Source organism: Mya arenaria, chromosome 11 (genome assembly GCF_026914265.1).
Source record: "Mya arenaria isolate MELC-2E11 chromosome 11, ASM2691426v1".
In the NCBI taxonomy this organism is placed as follows: Eukaryota; Metazoa; Mollusca; class Bivalvia; order Myida; family Myidae; genus Mya; species Mya arenaria.
The window spans coordinates 24487759-24507586 of NC_069132.1; the positions used below are offsets into that span (position 1 = coordinate 24487759).

The 19828-nt window shown below is 32.3% G+C and overlaps 3 protein-coding genes across 6 annotated transcripts; 1 reads left to right on the plus strand and 2 right to left on the minus strand.

Moving 5' to 3' along the window:
* Window positions 1–521: 521 nt before the first annotated feature.
* LOC128209096 (spermatogenesis-associated protein 17-like) lies at window positions 522–9061 on the minus strand. 2 transcript variants are annotated; one of them, XM_052912948.1, is made up of 11 exons: window positions 8934–9061; window positions 7622–7711; window positions 7193–7274; window positions 6756–6806; window positions 6214–6317; window positions 5571–5726; window positions 5056–5212; window positions 4306–4454; window positions 3520–3649; window positions 2069–2104; window positions 522–1429 (listed from the first exon to the last, which is right to left on the minus strand). In XM_052912948.1, the coding sequence occupies exons 1-11, from the start codon at window positions 8999–9001 to the stop codon at window positions 1355–1357; spliced, it is 1098 nt and encodes a 365-aa protein (XP_052768908.1). In that variant the 5' UTR covers window positions 9002–9061; the 3' UTR covers window positions 522–1354. The 2 variants fall into 2 exon arrangements, with proteins under 2 accessions (XP_052768908.1, XP_052768909.1); XM_052912949.1 differs by lacking the exon at window positions 2069–2104.
* Window positions 9062–9084: 23 nt separating this feature from the next.
* On the plus strand, window positions 9085–15539 carry LOC128209095 (uncharacterized). 2 transcript variants are annotated; one of them, XM_052912945.1, is made up of 5 exons: window positions 9085–9332; window positions 9515–9963; window positions 11793–11819; window positions 12594–12709; window positions 13108–15539. In XM_052912945.1, exons 1-5 carry the CDS (start codon window positions 9277–9279, stop codon window positions 13678–13680), a joined length of 1221 nt encoding a protein of 406 aa, XP_052768905.1. In that variant the 5' UTR covers window positions 9085–9276; the 3' UTR covers window positions 13681–15539. The 2 variants fall into 2 exon arrangements, with proteins under 2 accessions (XP_052768905.1, XP_052768906.1); XM_052912946.1 differs by lacking the exon at window positions 11793–11819 and having other exon boundaries at window positions 9102–9332.
* A 973-nt stretch (window positions 15540–16512) lies between these two features.
* On the minus strand, window positions 16513–18159 carry LOC128209097 (uncharacterized). Of its 2 annotated transcripts, none has more exons than XM_052912951.1 (4): window positions 18000–18159; window positions 17461–17570; window positions 16954–17010; window positions 16513–16706 (listed from the first exon to the last, which is right to left on the minus strand). In XM_052912951.1, the coding sequence occupies exons 1-4, from the start codon at window positions 18067–18069 to the stop codon at window positions 16620–16622; spliced, it is 324 nt and encodes a 107-aa protein (XP_052768911.1). In that variant the 5' UTR covers window positions 18070–18159; the 3' UTR covers window positions 16513–16619. The 2 variants fall into 2 exon arrangements, with proteins under 2 accessions (XP_052768911.1, XP_052768910.1); XM_052912950.1 differs by having other exon boundaries at window positions 17461–17579.
* Window positions 18160–19828: the final 1669 nt, after the last annotated feature.

A 19828-nucleotide genomic window follows, 5' to 3' on the forward strand; every position in this document is an offset into this window, starting at 1 on the left:
CCTTTTAAGTAAATGCAGGAACATAATTTAACTAGTATGAATTATATTATTGGCCTAGCTACACATGTATGTATTGTTACTGGCAACATATATCAGATCCACAAGCTGCATAAATTGATTATTAACAAAGACAGAGTTAAAGGTTTTAAGTATTCAAGTATAAACACATCGACATCACATATTAAAATCTTGAACAATTTTGAGTTGTGTACGGGGTTGAAGCTTGTACATGGGGACAACACAAGCGCTCACTTGCAGAGACCTTTTTCTTTGAGAACAAAATTATATGCAAATAACTGCCATGCCTCATGTCTATATTTGGTGAGTAATAAGACTGTAGAAATGCCACACCTTGTATCTATATTTTGTGGGTAAATATACCATAAAATTGCCATGCCTCAAGTCTATAACAATACCGTACCATTTTCCATAAGAAAAGTCAATTTGTTCAAATTATTAACCTTAAGTCATTTTTATATAACACATGTGACTTACATAATAGTCAATGATAAAGAATAATATATGTTCTCTCATTTATTAGTAAAAATATGATCAGATAAACAAAAAAGGATGAATAATGGTCAACAAATGTGTACACTCAATAATTCATGTTTCAAAATATCACAAATTGAAATCTTTTGTCTTATGATTGTAAAAAACTATATCTATTTCTCTAACAGATATTTATCTATTTCTCTAACAGATATTTTTTTCTTTAAGTAAAAGAATGATTTACTGCAAAAAAGACTTTCTCACCACAAAGACAACAGTACTAGTACAATATACTTTGATGAATGTCATTTTTTGCGAATATCCTATCACAAAAAAACATGATAAAAGCATGAAACATAAAATTAACAATACTTGAAAATATCACAGACACTTTTAAATGAATAAAGTGAAAATAGAATTAGAGCACAAGGAAGGAATTCTACATCAATATAAATATGTATTTTGTCCTATCTGGTGTTAAATTTCAATTTCTTGAAACCCTCAACAGGCCATTTTTGTCTTTGCTTTCGTATGTAAAACATGCCTGTGATATTGGATTGCAGAATAGTTAAAAATAATTAACACAAATAGATACTATAAATATCATAAATATCAACATAACAAATACAAAATGCAGATGTTCCTCAAAGGTGTGAAGACTTAAAATAGAACAAGATTTCACTATTTTTATTTTCACTTCAAGTTTTAAAATAAAATCATATTTACAAAAAAAAATATTTCTCATCATGATTATGATATTACACTGCAAGATGATGCATGTGATAAAAAAAGTTCATCAAATAATATTTCCAATACATCTCGGTGTTTCTTTGTTTGCATCAATGTTCACACGAAGTTTTATTCACACTTGACCCTGTGAGTATGTGTCGTTGAGTTTATCAAAGACCGGAATCGGAGGCACTAAGGTTTTGAAAGGCTGAAACAGACAACAAAAACACAATGTATTACACTCAGACAAGAGTCAAAATATACTGACAAGTTTGAAAGTCACAGAATAATATTGCTGAAATTCATGAGCTGCATATCATCATGTTCAGTGATAACAAATTTAAATCTAAAACACTTTTCTGAAATTTGTTTTAAAATTTAACTTGTTTAGTTTAGTTCACACACAAATATCAAATATTTGGAAAAATAATGAAAAAACTAAGATCTTCATTGAATTGGGCCCTTGTTACATGTACTCTAAGGAAAGCCAAGTACAATTATTTTTTTCTAATTTCATAAGTTGCAGGTAAAAATCATAACTAAAAATCTTAACTTTTTCAAATTAAAAAGCGAAAGCCAAAGTTTTTTATGTTGAGTGATGAAGCTTAAGCTCTAATGATTTCTCATGATCAGATCAAAGCTGACTGTTTATTTTTTTGCCGGGATGATAAGCAATCAAACATTTTAGGCAGCATGTATTTATTTCTATAGCTTGTCATGCAAAGTTCACTCTCTTTTTTTTCTTCAAGAAATGCATCTATATGCCAATATTTATTAATGATAGCAATATGTGTTTATGAAAGGTTAGAAAATGGCAAGTGATTTTTTAATGGATTTGACCATTTACCATGTAATATATCTTATAAGGATCGGTTGGGGACACCTGTAATGGAATTACAGTTTTTTTTCAAATGATGATACACGTAGCTGGATTCACTTCATGAAGACTTGATCATATACATGTAGTTACTCTATAGTATTTACACACCTAATGAAATGTCCAACTGACATTGATATAATCAGTGAAGATGTACTGTAAACATTTATATACTGATTCTGCTCCACTTACAATAGACATTACTCTCATTTAAAACTTGCAGATATACACTCGCTGACATTTAGAATACAAATTACATGAAATCTAAGTGACATCACAAAAGTTTTTAATTCTACATTTCTATTCCCAAATGACTTTTTGAAGTTAAGTGTTATATTAACAACATTAAGAACAAAAAAACACCTATCATTTATAGAATCAAATAAATAAACTCTAAATGATAGTGACTCATGCACAGATATAGGTAAAAAGCTTAAACTTAAAGTTTTCAAAATATTCATATGTCACATTAAAGATTTTTGGCCCACAGTGTTGGAATATATACAGAACTGTTGCCCTCAGAATAAAATTAACTTAAATAATTATTATGTCAAAAACTAACTTTTGCAAAATCATAAATGAACAGTATTCTTAAAATTGTATGTGGGACCATAATCATTTTCTAGGTAGAAAAACAACATCAATAATGTTTAAAGTGTTTTTTACAGGTAACGTGTATGTGTGTACATGCAATCGTTAAACAGTAGAACAACACTACTCCGACCTAATTGCATGTTACCTGGTGTTCTTATTTCACATGAGCTCTGGTAAAACCGAGGAAAACAGGATTTCATGTTTAAATCAACCATTTTTAATACACCAAATATAACTTTCAATTCACTCACTCAGATTTCAGATTTAAGAATATTTTCATTTTAAAAAAGAATAAAATATTACTTTTAATTTTGTAAATTTAACTTATCATTTTCACACAAATAGACACTAATAGGTCTATAGGGTTATCAATACCCCCAGACCACCCAAAACCTTTATGTGATGTACCCCTTTGGCCAACTAAACGGTCTAGTTGGTACTATTTTAATTACTTCAAAAGACCTCAAAAGACATGTGTACATCATATTTCTAAATAAAAAATGAGTGTCATTCCTTATATTTTTCATACAGATCTTGAGTTTAGTAAACACAATTCTTAAATTTCTTCAAATGAAATTTCATAGCAGTCAACTGAAATTTCACTTCCTGATGAACATGCCTGATTTCTAAGTTTAAAAAATCCCTGCTTTTTTTAGAATTTTTGCAAGCCAAAAAAGCATTTTATCAGGTCAGGGCTTGCAGACATGTTCTAATTTCAACCTCTGTCATAGTTTTTGTTTGATTAATGACTGCTGTCTATATTTCAACCATATTCCTGACATACAAATTAAGTATCAACAAGTAATCAACAGTTTACAACAACATACCATTCTTGTGACATGTTTGTCAATGAATTCTTCCCGGAAATACTTGGTTCCATACGATGGGTGTCCAAAGTTTGAAGTCGTGTGCAACAGAGGATCATATTTGATCTCACGTTTTGTGAAAGGTACAAATCTACAATATGAATAATGACAAATAAATTTTTTTGGTTAATAATCATACCATGTTGTGTTTTTTGGAATAATCAATCTCAAATAAAAATCTTAGTTTAAAAGTTTTTGTCCATCTTCTACAATGGACTTTGTCACCTTAATTATGGTTAATATCCCTAATTAAATTTAAGTTAAAGTTTCTATATAAGATTCAATTTCTAGCTGTATTAATATTTTCACTGTTATCTTTCATTGAAGGAAAAATGTTAATCTCAATAGGTTTATTCATTTATGTGGTCTACAAATGGTGCATACATTTTAAGTTCTAACAACCTTTAGAAATGCAGCACTAGTCTTAATTCATTACTCTCAGTGTTATTAAAGTAGACTCATATCATGTTACAACAACTATTTGCGAGTAGATCTGTACAAAAGCTTTTCTTCCGGTCTCTTAAGGGGCATACCTCAACCTTTAAAACATTGATATGGCAAGGAGTGCATATTGCCATAGTAGAAATGTGTACCATGATTCACATTATAAATTTTGACCTCAAACTTATACAAAAATTACACTGAAGACACCAAGGCTACAATAGTACTACAACTTTGACTTCTAAAAATGGACCAGAAATTACAACACCATGATTAAAATACAACAAAAGCTATGCGAGTACTCACATATCATCATTGATACGTGTGACCCATTCCTCGGCCTTCATCTGTTCCCGTGCATGTTCTAGAGAGGTAAACGATGTAGCTACACGAAGGCTTGGCTGGAACGCCTTGTAACGCTGCATCTGAACTTCCTCAGGACCACGGAATGGACCCTGCAATACAAACAAATAAATAGGGAATACATAAATTTATATCCTGGTTTGTTTCACTGCCTTGATCTTTAATTTCAAAACAAATACTAAAATTCGTAGAAATAAATAATGAAGAGCCTTCATATTTAATCTTGATCAAATTTGACAATTCAAGGGTCATAACTCTAGGGTCAAAGATGTGATCTGGCTGTTTACTAATTTTCGCTTAGATATCATGTGACATTGTGACGAAGAGAAATGTTTAAATTAGAAGGCAGATATTAAAGTGATATGCTGCGTACAGCAACGATAATGCCGGAAAACATGGGAATTGTTATGTTTCAAAACTATGCAATATTGAAAGTATTTGTGTACTTCAAAAAAGCAAGAATACTTTTACCTGGCGCATATAAAATCCTGTACTGGTGGTTTTACAGAGCCTAAGATTCCATTATTTCATAAGCATGTTCATCAACAGGATTCATTTTTTTAACAGACAAAACTATGTCTTGGAATTTCAGTTGTTACGGTTATTCATGGTTATGACATATTCAATCCAAAGTGACATAATCAAGCACATTTGAAAATAATTCACTCAAAATATAATGCACAAGTCATTTACCTGAGGTTTAGATGCCAGGGGTGGGAGGGCTGGTGGTTTTGGCAGCTCGTGTCCATAACTCTTCCATGCTGGGTCGTAGGGGTTGTCCTTGATAGATCGGCGCTTGTGTACAAGCGGTTTCACACTGGACAGTGCATACTCCATCTCACTGGGATAACTGTGAAATAAACACAATCCTTCAAATGATTTACCGGTACCTTCTGAAGTTTTGTTTATACCCAGATAAAAGATGTTACAATTGTAGATCCCAAAATGGCATTAAATTGCAGAAATGAACTTTTTGTACATGAAATGTTCATCATAAAACTTAATGAATGCTTTTAAAAAAAGATATAAATGAGCCAAAAAAGGCATTTATGATAGAATTATGCTTTATACATGGCAGAATATTCAATAGTTTATTTGTGTTAGTGAAAAATCACTTAACATGATAAAAGTCAATATGGTTGTATTAATTACCCAACTTTAGCATCATTAAAATCAAACTACATATTCTCTCTAAACTATCCACATACGGCTGGAATGGTGAGTTGAAGACACCAGGAATGACAGTCGTTGAGATGAGATAGTGGTACTTGCGGGCCAATCTCTCCTGGGTCACCTTTTCCTTAGCCTCTAGCTGGCGCCGGCGGGACTGGGCCTGCTGTTCCGAGTACTCATCTAGCTCATTTCTGAAGGAAGAAATGATGACATATAGTAGACAGTTATTAGTAATAGACAGTTGCTAAAAACAACTTTTAATACAACAGATGACTTGATTAAGATCTTTTTGTATACATTTATGAAATGAGAATTGCTACAGAATTATTTTTAATGTAAAATTTAGTTCAATTTTAGAACACATGACTGATATCTTGTGAGCTTTGTTTAAGTAACGGATGGCTGCCTTGATAGATGACAATTTCCTTACACATGATGGAGACAACATGATGCCATAACAGAGCAGATATCTTGCTCAAGAGTCTTTAAGTGTAAGTCTGTAGCAAACAAATATCAGCTTTTAAACAAAATAATCATATCTATTGTACACTAATATATCAAGGATATTTGTTGAAATTCAGTGGAAGATCAAAATTTATTTCATCAAGTGATCGCAGAAATTCACAAGTGATGCAGTAACAATTACATGTTATTTCACAGAAAAGACTTAAAGAATACCTGATGATGTCATTCTTGATAACAAGAGCCTCTAGATAGCGTTTACGGCTGTAGTAGTTAAACACGTATTTCCTCACATAGTAGCCACGCCAAATCTTCTGAACCTGAGAGCAAGGAATGGGGCACATCAAATCAAAATACATCAACAAACTCATCATTTAATTGAGGTTGTGTGTATGATATTGTGTTTTGTCCAAAAAAGGCCAGTTAAGTTTCAAATTCTTTACAATATATTTGTATTCTAACAGCAGTAGCAACTATGTAGACCTGATACTAAATTATAAATAGTAACTCATGTAGTATTGCACATACTTCTTTAATTTTTTGCTTTCAATTACTACAAATATCACTTTGATCCCAAAAGTTTTATGATAGGCATTTAATTGCAGTTTTTAATCCAATTCATACACAGATCATCTTTGTGCATCATTCTGTTAATTGTTTATTAAGTTTAGTTATATTGAAACACTAGCTGTTGACCTGTGGGTAGTTTTCTTTGATTTTGTTACACACCATATGGTGTACAGGATGATTGAACATACCTTGGTTGCTTGATTATTGAAGAAGTTTAACTTCATCACAAGTACATAGTTCTGAAAAGGGAAAAAATGGGGCGAAATTATAAAATTTATTATCACTGCAACCATGTAGAACTCTGCAAAAAAAAAACAGAACCTCAGAAAGAAAAAAAATGTTAAATGAACTTTATATAAAGATGTACATAATTATTTTCAGGTTGGTGTTTTCCAAACTGTCTTAGTCTACAGAAGTATGAAAACAATAATGCAATATTTGTAAACACGCTTTAGAAAGGTTCTCCTAAAACTCTTTTTTGTATTGTTCATTATATCCTTAGTAAACTGACATAAACTGATAATTCTGTATGACAGTAGCTTGTTGGAAATGTACATTGACAACCTGAAAATAACGACACTACTGTAATAGTTTGTGTGTTAACTTATAAGTTGCCAAAGATCACCTTCACATAAAGCCTGAAGAACTGTCTTCCAAGAAATCCCCTCCATCTTCTCTGGATATGTGTGGCACATTTGTTCATATGCCTGAATGAAACATTGAGTATAAATAGTTATTCCATGACCTTTTTCATTTTTGGGGTTAATTTATTGTTCAAACACTTAACTTAAATTTAGAGATACAAGCAATAGTGTTATCAGTCTCCTCAGCATGATTTTTTTCCCAAATTTCTGTGATGAGGTTAACCAGAGTTTTTCTCAGCAATATTATGGATACATATTAAAGCAATATAAAAAATCAGAGAAATCCTTATTTTATCACAGCAACATCAGAAAAAAACTGATACCATAATCATGACATTAAACTTTTTGTATTTTTTGAAAGCTTAATATTTTTTATTTGCAATGGTTTTTCGTGTCCCTTTACCACTTACGTCATGTATGCCCTGACTCTTGCCCCACGGAACCATGCCTGCACCTTGACAGACGCAGCAAACTCTTGTAGCCTCTCTTGTTCAGCGACACTAAATATGGAACAAAAATACACATATCTGGATATGTATCAATCAAACAAATATTAGTATTTAACACTGAGATCTGCGCTTTACATTCAAAAATTATTGTGTATTAAAGCTAACATACACATATTCCTAACAGATTCAAGTAGTTGGAGTCAGGTAAAAATGGATGACCAAATAGAAATAAATAAAACTGCTTCTTTGGCCTATTTTGGTGTAATACCTCCATATTTCGTTAGTTTTGATTTTAATTATTTTTTCTAGTTGGTGATCTGATTTTCATAAATCTTAAATGAATCGTTCAGTTATGCAGAATATACCACTTAAATAATGTAATATATACTATATTTTAATAACAATGCATTCTGTGATTTCTGTACGAATGCTACCTGTGAATGCTGTGATCCACATTTTTCACACGCCAGTAAAATAAACAGCAATAAATAGACCATTGTTAAACCAGATATATACACAATTAAAATTATTGAATGTTTTCAGCAAGGGCAGTGATTGTTTGGTGAATTCTTACCCCTTTTTTTCACTAGAGTCCATTCACGAAAAACAAATAAACATTTTCCCAATGAAGTTTTTGTACAGAAAGAAAATATATTTTTAACCAAGATCTGCACAAAACCAATTTTAGGGATGAAAAAATGAATTTTTTATATTCATCTGGCATATTAAGGTTTTTCCCAAAGTATGGAAATTCACAAAATTAATGTACAAGGCATGGTTGGTGGAAAAATCTAAAAATACTGATTGAAAGTGAGGTTGTTGTAGATTTTACGACTATAATATATACTGATGTTGCTTTGCGTCAGTAATCTATGCACCTCTGTAATTAATTGGAGCAACCATCATGCTATACTCTACCTCCTTTAATTAGAATTATGCAAGCCTCATTATTTAAAACAGTTCAATTTCAAAGTGATATCAGATGAGTGAATCTTGATAAAATCTATCCTGGGTTTTATTTTCATCACCTGACGATCTGCATAAAATACCTTTAATTCTCTGTAAAATAAATAGTCATTCTGGAATCACTAATTTTCAAACGCTCTAAGCTTGCCTTTACACAGAAATGTTCAGAATGTCGAAACGAAATGAGTACGAATCGATGTAAACAAACATATTTAAGGTGATGAAATGGTAATTTACTCATATGGACAATAATTATGAATGGAATATCAATATAAATTAATTTAGGGTTATAAAAAACAGTGTTTACTTTCTTCTCTCGTAGGCTGTTTCGACTATGGTGCCAGTTTCTTCCAGCAACCTTACCATAGCCGCCATCTTTGTTGCTGTGTGTTGTTTAGTGACATCACGCTGAAAATTAAGCACGATATTTGTTTTAACTACAGAACTATTTTCAAGATTATTTTTATATGATTTTATTTATTAAAGAAAGTTAATTAATTATCTTTATATTGTTTATAATTTCTTGGAATAAAAACTATTCAATCTATCCATAGCAACCTGTCAACAAGATGGCGGACGTTAATCTGTTTTGAGGGCATGGGATCAGTTAAATTCGAAATAGTTTGATTTTTATTCGTTGACAGGTCAAAATGGCCATTAACATGCCACCACTCTGTAGGAGGAAGAAAGTTCTGGACAGATACAAGTATGAATTTTATCACATTTGATATTTATTTGTAAAAATATTATTCATAATTGACTTTTAATTGCAATTAACCTATTAAGTCAAATAATGTGTTTGCTTTATCAAAATGACAAATCTGAATCATGTTCTTTAATTCTTACTCAAATGATCAAACTGTTTACTAACATGTTTCTTAACTTCAGCCCTGACACCTTTCGAGTTATAAGTGAGTTTGCAGAGGAAACCCACCCAAAACATCCAGAGGAAGGAAATTATCCATCAGAGTGGCGGCGACAATGGCTAGACAATGAAGGCCTTGCCCTCCCTGACATTTACAACAGGCAAACTGAGGTTCTACCCAAGGCTGTACCAGATTACAGGATAAATAGACCCCATCCAGGCAATTGTGGTTTCCTTAGGAATAATGTACGCTCTCTGAACGAGCCAATCTGCAGCGTGTACACGTATGTCCCAGAAGATGATAGCAAACACTGGTGGCCATCTAGAGCTAATCCTGGGCCACCTAATGTGCCTCCAAGAACAAATGACACAGTGTACCGAGGAGATTTTCAGGAGGCAGAGAACAAAACTGCTGAGTTTGGCTCTCTAAGACACACTGCCAACCCAAACAAAGAACCAGCCCTTGGAGCAGGTACATAGTGTATTTTTGTTTAAGGTACCTAATGTACAGATGAGCATTCAATTTTACTGAGCCATTGGCAATACTGTTCAATTTGATCCCTGGTGACCCTATATAATTATTGTAAGGTATTATTTGAGAGGTATATGTATATTGCATACTGATTATTTATATGTAAATTGAATGACAAAGTTTGCAATAGTTTAATTGGTATATTCTTCCTCTACACATAAACCATTTCAAATGATACTGAAATAATATATATTGGAGAACACCAGGGATCAAAATTTCACATTAATGTACACAATATTTATTTCAATAAAACATATTCAATATATACAGTTTCAGATTATTTTCAAAGAATTTACTGTGGTAGTAATTCATGAAAAGTATTTAATGTCAGTCAGTTATTAAGTAAAATTTGAAGAAATATAAACAAAGATATTAAATACTAATTATAATCTTCAATAGTTTTGTATATTTGGTGAAATTTTTAATGTCAGCCTTGTGTGAATCCTTAAAGGAAGAATGCTAAAGAATGCTAAAGAATTGTAGTTTCATTATAATTTGATAATTATATTATTTATTCTAGAAATATGTTTATTTAAGTTGAATAATTTTTAGCTCGACTATTCGAAGAATAGGTGAGCTATACTACTCCCCCCGGCGTCGGCGTCGGCGTCCGGTTAAAGTTTTAGGGCAAGTTGGGATTTTCACTTATAAGTCCAATACCCTTCATTCAATTGACTTAATACTTCACACAGTTGTTCAGGGCCATCACATGATGAGGTAATATAACTCCATATTATTCTTTACACAGATTATGGCCCATGATTGACTATGGAACTTAGGTTAAAGTTTTAGGGCAGGTTGGGATATTTATTAATAACTTCTATACCCTTTGTTCAATTGACTTAATACTTCACACAGTTGTTCAGGATCATCACACAATGAGGTTACATAACTCCATATTATCCTTAATACAAGTTATGGCCCCTGATTGACTTAGGTTAAAGTTTTAGGGCAGGTTAAAGTTTTAGGGCAAGTTGGGATTTTCACTTTAAACTCCAATACCATTTTTCAATTGACTTAATACTTTACACAGTTGTTCAGAGCCATCACATAATGAGGTTAGATAACTCCATATTATCTTTTATACAAATTATGGCCCCTGATTTACTATGGAACTTAAAGTTTTAGGGCAGGTTGGGATATTTATTAATTACTTTTATACCCTTCATTCAATTGACTTAATACTTCACACAATTGTTCAGGACCATTACCCAATGAGGTTACATAACTCCATTTCCTTAATACAAGTTATGGCCCCTGATTGACTTAGGTTAAAGTTTTAGGCAAGTAAAAGTTAAGGGCAAGTTGGGATTTTAATAAAAAAAACTTCTATACCGTTCATTCAATGCACTTAATAAAATTCAAAATCATTTACGACCATCTTTCAACAAGAAACATAACTCCATTTTAACCCTTAATACAAATTATGGCCCTTGATTATTTTTTTTCATTTGAAAGGCATATTTGTATATTCTTATTTTCATAATGGGAAATCAAGTTATTTGAATCTGCCCGGGCTGGTGGGAGGGCAGCATCAGTCACCTTATGTATCGAATAATTTTAGTTAGGTTTGACATAAATAGACCAAACTTGGTAATATTACATCGTTATTGTATTCACTTCTAAGTCAAAGCGGCGTAGTCGAGCGCGCTGTCTTACGACGGCTCTTGTAATTTAAATTTTGGTATGAAATGATAAAAAACTATAAGTTAAATAACCATTACCGTAGTTACTGAAAAAATTGTTTTAAAATGAAAATTGCGTTGCAGATGTGAACCAAAAAAGAGTCAAAACATGTATGAGTTTATTTTTGTCGAAGGGGCATTATTTGTAAACATTCATTAATTCCTTATTTATAGTCCTTTCTATTTTTAAAATGCTGTCAACTTGGCGCAAAATTCTATCTTTACATACCTTTAATATTTTCTTTAGTCTTTACTAAGGTAATCAGATTATTTACAGGTAACAATCACTGTCTTAGGACAACCACTAACATGACGTAGAATTAGTTTTTCTACCATTTATTGCTATCATAATCAGAAAAAAATATCAATGTACGGTAGTTATAAACATCTTTTTTCTTCAATCTGTTATCTCATAGTTCTTCTCTTTGTTGCCTAGTATGTTTATAATTAGAATATGTTCCATTCATTTTATGAATGTCTTGAATATTTTTACCAATACTTGATAAATTAATTTGACACTGCATCTGCCCAAGAAATCCTTATAAACTTTACTCTGAAATTCAGTCTTTTATATCAATTTAACAACTAATATTAATAACACACAACACTCACATTCTTCATTCAGAATGTGACACTAGGGCATAATAGTAATTATAATTATATTAATAGTAATAATATTAATAATAATGCATACAAACTATTGTATCATTCAGTATATGCCTTGTTTCAACTTGCAAATACATACATGTATAGTGTAGCTAGCAGCATTAGTTAGTGACAATTATGTTTGGTATTCCTACATTGTAGTTTCATGCATAAAGCATGGGCAATATGGATTTCGAGAGAAAATGTAAAACACCGAAATAATGAATGCATATTTTTCAGTGCCTGTAAATTTCTTACGTCCTCGAGATGGTGGTCAAAAGTTGTTCAAGGAGAAAATGTCCTATGAACACTTATACAACAGCAGAGTTGATCCTAATTATCCAATTAGAGGAAAGGTATCAATTTTATATTATATAATATGCATTTATTTACTAAATCATCAGTGAAAAGATATCAGTCATACTTTTAAATTTGACTGTTATTCCTTACAGCCCAGGATGGTAAAAAAGGATAATAGAAATTGTTGTGAGAATTGAAACAATGAATGAAAAATATATGTTATTAAAACAAGAATGCACCACCTTGGATGACGATGCAGCTGTGTGAATACTGTCAACATTATACCAATGTGTCCGCAATGCTATGTATGAGACGCAAAAAAATGATAGTGCATTTATTATCCAGGCTGTCATGCCTATATGCAAGATATTTTGTTTTAAGAGATATGTATACAATGAGATCATTTGATTTATAGAACTTGTAATGTAGGACAATGATATTTTTTTTATTTCAGAGACACGGGTCATTTGTCTGGGATCAGATGTCTTCTGAAGCAACCAAGAATTTTGTAGACAAGTACAGGGTCATTTCTGCAGAGGAAGGAGCTAGGCGTCAACAAATCTCTGAGGCTGAAAACCTTGCAAATGAAGCTGCAAATCTCCTTGAATCTACCCAGCAGGCCATAAGTGCGATCCCTGGTCAAGGTCAGGGTCAAGGTCATGGAAACCCAAATCAAGGTCAAGGACAATCAGCCCCTGATGTGAGCAGTCAGTCTCTTGGTGAATCAATTCAAGTAAACAACAACAATGTACAAGAGGTACCACCTGTCTCTTCAAAGGAAGAAAATGCTACAAAGTCCAGCAAAGCCTCGCCCAAACAGTCCCCTACTGCTTCAAAGAAAGGTACTCCAGCCCCTTCAGGTCAAAATTCACCAAAACGGCCTGGATCAAGAAAAAATTCATCTAAGCCTTGTTCAGGAAAGAAAGAATCATCAAGAAAAAGTTCAGTTTCAAATGAGCAAAAGCCAGTACAAAAGGACGTTCAGAATAATGAAGTCACAGACAATGCATTTGATAGAAGTTCATAGGATAATGTCATGTCCTATTTAAACAGTAATTGTTTGTGGAACTTTTTTCTTGTTATTGTTATTGGAGTTTAGGTGCTCTTTGGCATATTCTCTAAATGTGTAAAATGTTCTCCTGTTTTTGCCTTATCTGACTGACTTTCTGTGCCTTAAGTTGGATAATTATGCTATTATAAATGTTTTGGTGAACAGTTTTCTTTTAGCTGTCTATTTTAATTTTAGAATTTTCATTCCTTGTCAAATAATTTTCTATGTTTTGTTAGATGAACATGGATTTTCTGCCTTTTATGAAAAAGTCACAAACGCATATCTGTTCTTCCTCTTGAGAACTGTTAGATGAACATGGATTTTCTGCCTTTTATGAAAAAGTCACAAACGCATATCTGTTCTTCCTCTTGAGAACTGTTAGATGAACATGGATTTTCTGCCTTTTATGAAAAAGTCACAAACGCATATCTGTTCTTCCTCTTGAGAACAAACTGCTTTTTGTTGATTCTGCTTTAATTTTCTTCTTTTTACTTTTTCAAAATTCAAAAATTAAGCTTAACAATAATTTGGTCTTTTGAAACACTTTGTAATGGCTTTAAAGGAAAAACCCTGTTTCAATAAAATTAAACATGCATGCAAATGTGTGTAGTGATTTCATATCATTCTGTGAGCGTTATAACCGTTTTCTTTTCAAGCTATGGGTATTTTCTACTGCCATTGGAACCTGTTTGCTTTATACATCATAAGTGTCTTAAACACTATATTGATTATTTCGTATTTGTTCACTTGAACACTTGAAAATACTTTTATTATTTGATACATCTGTGGTCATAAGCTATCTTTTGTTTTTATTATTATGCATTTTCTTATAAAACCGAATTATAAAATGTCAAAAAATCATGTGCCAAGCTTCAAAAGCATTTTTCCATTTATTGTTGACACAAGTCATGAAATATTACCACATAATTTTAATGACAGTATTATTTATTAAAAAGAATGAATTCATTTTACCTCTAGCATTATTACAGATAAAAGCATTAGAAAGATGTTGTGAAATTCAGCACAAGAAATATTACAGTGAAATGCATAAAAAACAAGTCACTGGTATTATAACAGAGAAAAGCATTAGAAAAAAGTTGTGAAATCTCACTACTAGAAATATTACTGTGAAATGCATTAGCTTTATCATTATAGCTTTTATGTAATTAAAAAGCAAAGTCTGTGATTGTTTAAGAGTTATTTAATGATGCTTTAATGAATATATATCTGTTGAATTGAGCTTTTTTAACCGTTATTATATATTATATAATTGTGTTTAACCAAGGAAATCCATTCTTGTGTATATGGTTGGCTATAAATCATACAGTTTTCATATTAATGTTCTTTTGTTGCAATAAATGTTAATATATCTATTTCTACATTACTTCATCTGCATAATAGGGTAAACGGATAAATTGTTTATTATATAGTATTCTGTTACATAATATCAATGTATAGTATTCTTTTGCTCAATTTATGAAAATATTATCATGCAAATATGATGTATTCTTTCTTTTCTGGTGAATAAAATAAAGAAATATATTTTTAAAATCAAACTACTTTCCAAAATGCTTACAGGAAAAGAACAGTTTAAGAATATTGGAATACGATTTCATAAAACAGAAGCAGATATGCTTTTGAAAGAATACATCCTTAAACTTCATATCATGTTTAAATTGAGATAATGTAGTTGCCTTTTTGTTTAAAAATATACACCACACCGCTTTAGGTTTGTTTGTTTTCATTTTTGTGCAACTTTTATCCAGATAAATCTTTGTTATTCTTTGTTTATAAATCCACTGTCCTATAATAAAAAATAAATTTTCTGTTAAACATTCATGACTTACTCCTCCAGTTAATAATAATAATAATAATAATAATAATAATAATAATAATAATGATAATAATAACAACTTTATTTAGCGAAGGTTACATACTAAGTGTACACTCACTACTTATTTCCAGCATGGCCTTCACACAAAAAGTATTACAAAAACACATATACTAACTTACATATTAAGCAACATACAAAACATACAATCACACTCTCACTATCATACTTTTCTCATGTAATTCAACATAATTATACATGTATTCAACATTTCTTCGACAAACACAACTCAGTTTAATATGATGATTATAAATTATATAATATAAATTACAGCGCGGACAACATAACATTTGTTTAATTTTACTCATTCAAGTGCCATAACTCTGTAGTGACTGGGGCGACATGGTTGGGTCACCGGAGTAAGCCGAGATTGCGGACAATTGTTGACGCCGCCCGCCCGTCTGTACAACGCCTGCCTGCCCTTCGTAAGTGAATCCATAATACGATCTGTCTAATGACGGACGTATAAAAACGTTCAGAAAGTTGACATGAATCTTAGTACACACATGACCAGTAACACTACGTTTATGCGTAACAAAGCCCACACCTAATTAATAAATGATTGTCAAGCTAGGTCCCATGATAGACACGAGAGTTTGCTTGTGGAGCACTTATTATTCTTACAAATACGAAAGTAAATATTTACTATGTATGGTTATAAAACAAACCAGCACTCATTTGTTTTTTTTAAACGATGTCATTTTTAGCTCGTGTGTTATACTTAAAAAACAATAGGTATTGTCATAGCTTTGGTCTCGTTGTCGGCGTCTTTGTCGTGCATTCATTTTTAAGCTTTGGCCATAACTCAAAAACCGTCAATACCAATAATTGTTAAGGAGACGCACATATGTAGCAATATTCATAACTCATATTAAATAATCGTCCCTTAACTGGAAAATAATACCAACACGTTACCGTTAGCTCGGCGGCCATTTTATTTTCATAACATATCCAACACATATAATCATTATAAGTTCTATGTACATGTTTTAAGTCTTTGTATAGTATCTTCGCCGTCATGGTGTCACGTGCATTTAGCCTTGACCAGCTTTTTCCAGCCCCGCCATTTTTGTTCCCACACTTGAACCGTGCATTTTGGCCTCAGCAGCCTCTGCAATATACAAAGATGTGCATAATATATTCCGCAGGGAAAACATAACTGCTTTAACAATCATTTGAGGTATTGTTAACAGTGCTTTCATAATTTATAAAACCTATTGTAAATATGATTTACATGATTTACATAAACGAATGAGTTACATGTATAATCAGAAGTCATAGAAATTCTAACCATGAGATTCCTTATGATTATGTATTTATCAAGAAAATGAATAACTATTAGAATGTTTTGTACACACCCTATTTCTTCTTTCTAGAATTATCATGTCAATGTAGTATACTATTCCAGCCACAATCTATAAAATAAAACAAATAAAAATCATTCATTATATAATGTAATGGTTATTAATGTATGCGCACATTACTCCGACTTAATTGTTTAGAAAACGAAAACTAAATACTAGAGAGGTTGCGAAACACTGTACGTGTACGTGCACTTGTATGTGTACGCTTTAAGTACGCGTTAAAGTTGCCTTTGACTCTAAAAGTTGTTTACGAAAACTTTCTTTAATATTGCACTAGTAAAGCTAACTGATTCTCGTATAATCTCGCGCCTTTGCATATGACATGCTAAACCTATTGAGTATTGTACACATACCTGGATAACGTAATGCACACGTACACGTACCCGTGCAAGCAAAGGTTCACAACCTCTTTTACTATACCAAATAACGTACATGTAATGGGGTTTCGCATGCATTCTAAACATGTTTATAAGATGAATAAAATATCTGAAAAACACATGCCTGTTTCTGAGCGGAGATGACGTCGACGAGAACGGCCCCTAGCTGTTGACTCGCCCAGGCCGCCGCAGCTTTCATCTCCTTGTCATCATTGGACACGGGTTCTCGGCCTCCTGCAGTTACTGATATGCAGTTAAAGGTTGTCAGTTTAAGTCTTCTTTTACCAGGTTATATACTGGTACATTTTAATGTCTGGACAATAAAAAAACGAATAAAAGGAAAGACGTTTAGACGTTGAAACTCACTTTTTCGACTTCAAAACCACTGAAAACCACCGGCATAGGTTACCTTTAAACAGAAGGTGTGCCTTCTTGTCTTGCACTCCTGCAATGCTTCCATATGTGTGCTTATCTTATAGTATTCTTAATTTGAGTGATATTTTTTCGAGAAGAAGAATACTAATAATATATAGTGTTGAAAGACTAGTAAGATATTACAAAATTAACCCAATCATTGTAAAAAATTGTGTAGACCTATGTTGTACAAAATAAACTAAACTGTTGTGCTCTTGTTAGGCATCGCAGATAAAATATACAACTTACCAAATCTCGTAGACTGGCACCGACTTAAAACTGTTAAACCTAAAACTAGAAACAACAAAGCCTTCCACATATTTACTGTCTACAAAATTAACGTCCCCACTGCTTGATATCAACAAACCATTTACTTCAGTTCGTGGTCATCAAAACTGATCAGAGATATGGATTAATTGCGTTTGATCAACAAAAAGGTCCGGGTTATAAGTAGCTCGCTGTCAATGGTTTCCGTTTAATTAAAACGTGTACAGCTATTTGTCAGAAGTGTAATAAACAAAATTTGATTTCAGGAAGTGATTGGTTTCATTATTAAGATAATAGTTTTAGAAAATTGAAATAAAATTTCATAACACATATAGATATTTTACGTATACACCCCAAAAATTCATATTATATCAGTTTTTGGGCTTCCCGAAAAAACACAAGATGTTAAAATGACCTTGCCGAATATTTTTTTTAACTTCCCTTTACTACAATTCTTCTTTAACGCTTTTAACTTTGTTCTAGTATTCTTGGCATTTGATACCAGGAAATGATGCATTCTGTGTGATTTCCATGATCAACACACTTAATTAAAGTTTTATTTGAAATCATTTTGCAGTGGAGATCTATCTAACGGAGAATGGTCCACAACTGACTAAAGAGGCTCTGATGTTTATATTCTACTGAGGATATAACTCATTTAGTATTCTTTTTTGATCAGAGGTTCTTTTTTAGGATAGCCTGATCTATAGGTTTCGTACTAAGAGTTCTCACTAGACCTAGGCAAAAATGGTATGGCCTAGCTTACAAGTGATGTTGTTGCCATTTAGTTTAAAAATATACACCAAACCGCTTTCGGGTTTTTGTTTTCATTTTGTGTGCAGCTTTATATCCGGACAAAGCTGGCCGTTGTACTCAGACAATTGTTTTTTTTTAGTTAAATATGGTCTGGTGGCATTATTTAACCAATAAACACCATCTACACAACGTGCTGGCCACCTTAATTTGTATCCAGATAAATCTTATCCTTTGTTTATATCCACTCTCATATAACTTTTTTGCTTATGGGTTGTTTAAGCGGCATTTTGTCCAATATGCTATTGAAAATAATGAACAAAATAACCTAAAAGACTCTCGGTTCATCTCATCTGTTTCATGTCAAGCCCTCTGCTTTCTACACGACACAGTCTCCGCATTGGTGATGATCTTTGTGTTGTCAATGCCGACATGCAAACTGACTAATATTTAACAAAAGTGGCAGCTTTCACAAGATATGCCTGGCGAAATTATTACATACATATTTGTTTTCAGTTTGAGTTATTTAAAAAAAATCAAGGGCCATAACTCTGAAGTGAATGTGGCAAAATGGCTGGTTATTCAACCCTACTGATATATTCTGCCCATACATACACTGTCCAAGTTTGATGATGGTCAGATAAAAGCTCATCGAGTTACAGTGTGGACAACATAACGTTTGCATAGTTTAAGCAATTCAATTTCATTATTCTGAAGTGATTGGGGCGACAAGTCATTCAACCTTACTTATTATATTATTTCAAAATTTAAAGGTTGAATATATTTATAATATTAATATAAGGTCCAGTCAAAGCAAACAAACAAATATATGATAGTCTTAAGCCTTTCCTTTCCACGAAGGCAGAATGGTTACTATGCAGGACTCCATGAGTGGGCAAAAGGGTGCTACCAAAAAGGGACAGGGTGCAGCACCCTTCCATAACTCTTCAGGTTAAGCCCTTCTATTATTTCCGGGGTCATTAGGTCAAAGGTTAAGGTCACAGCTAGCAATGCATTAAAATGTCTACACGAATATTAGAGAACGGTAAGACCCAGGA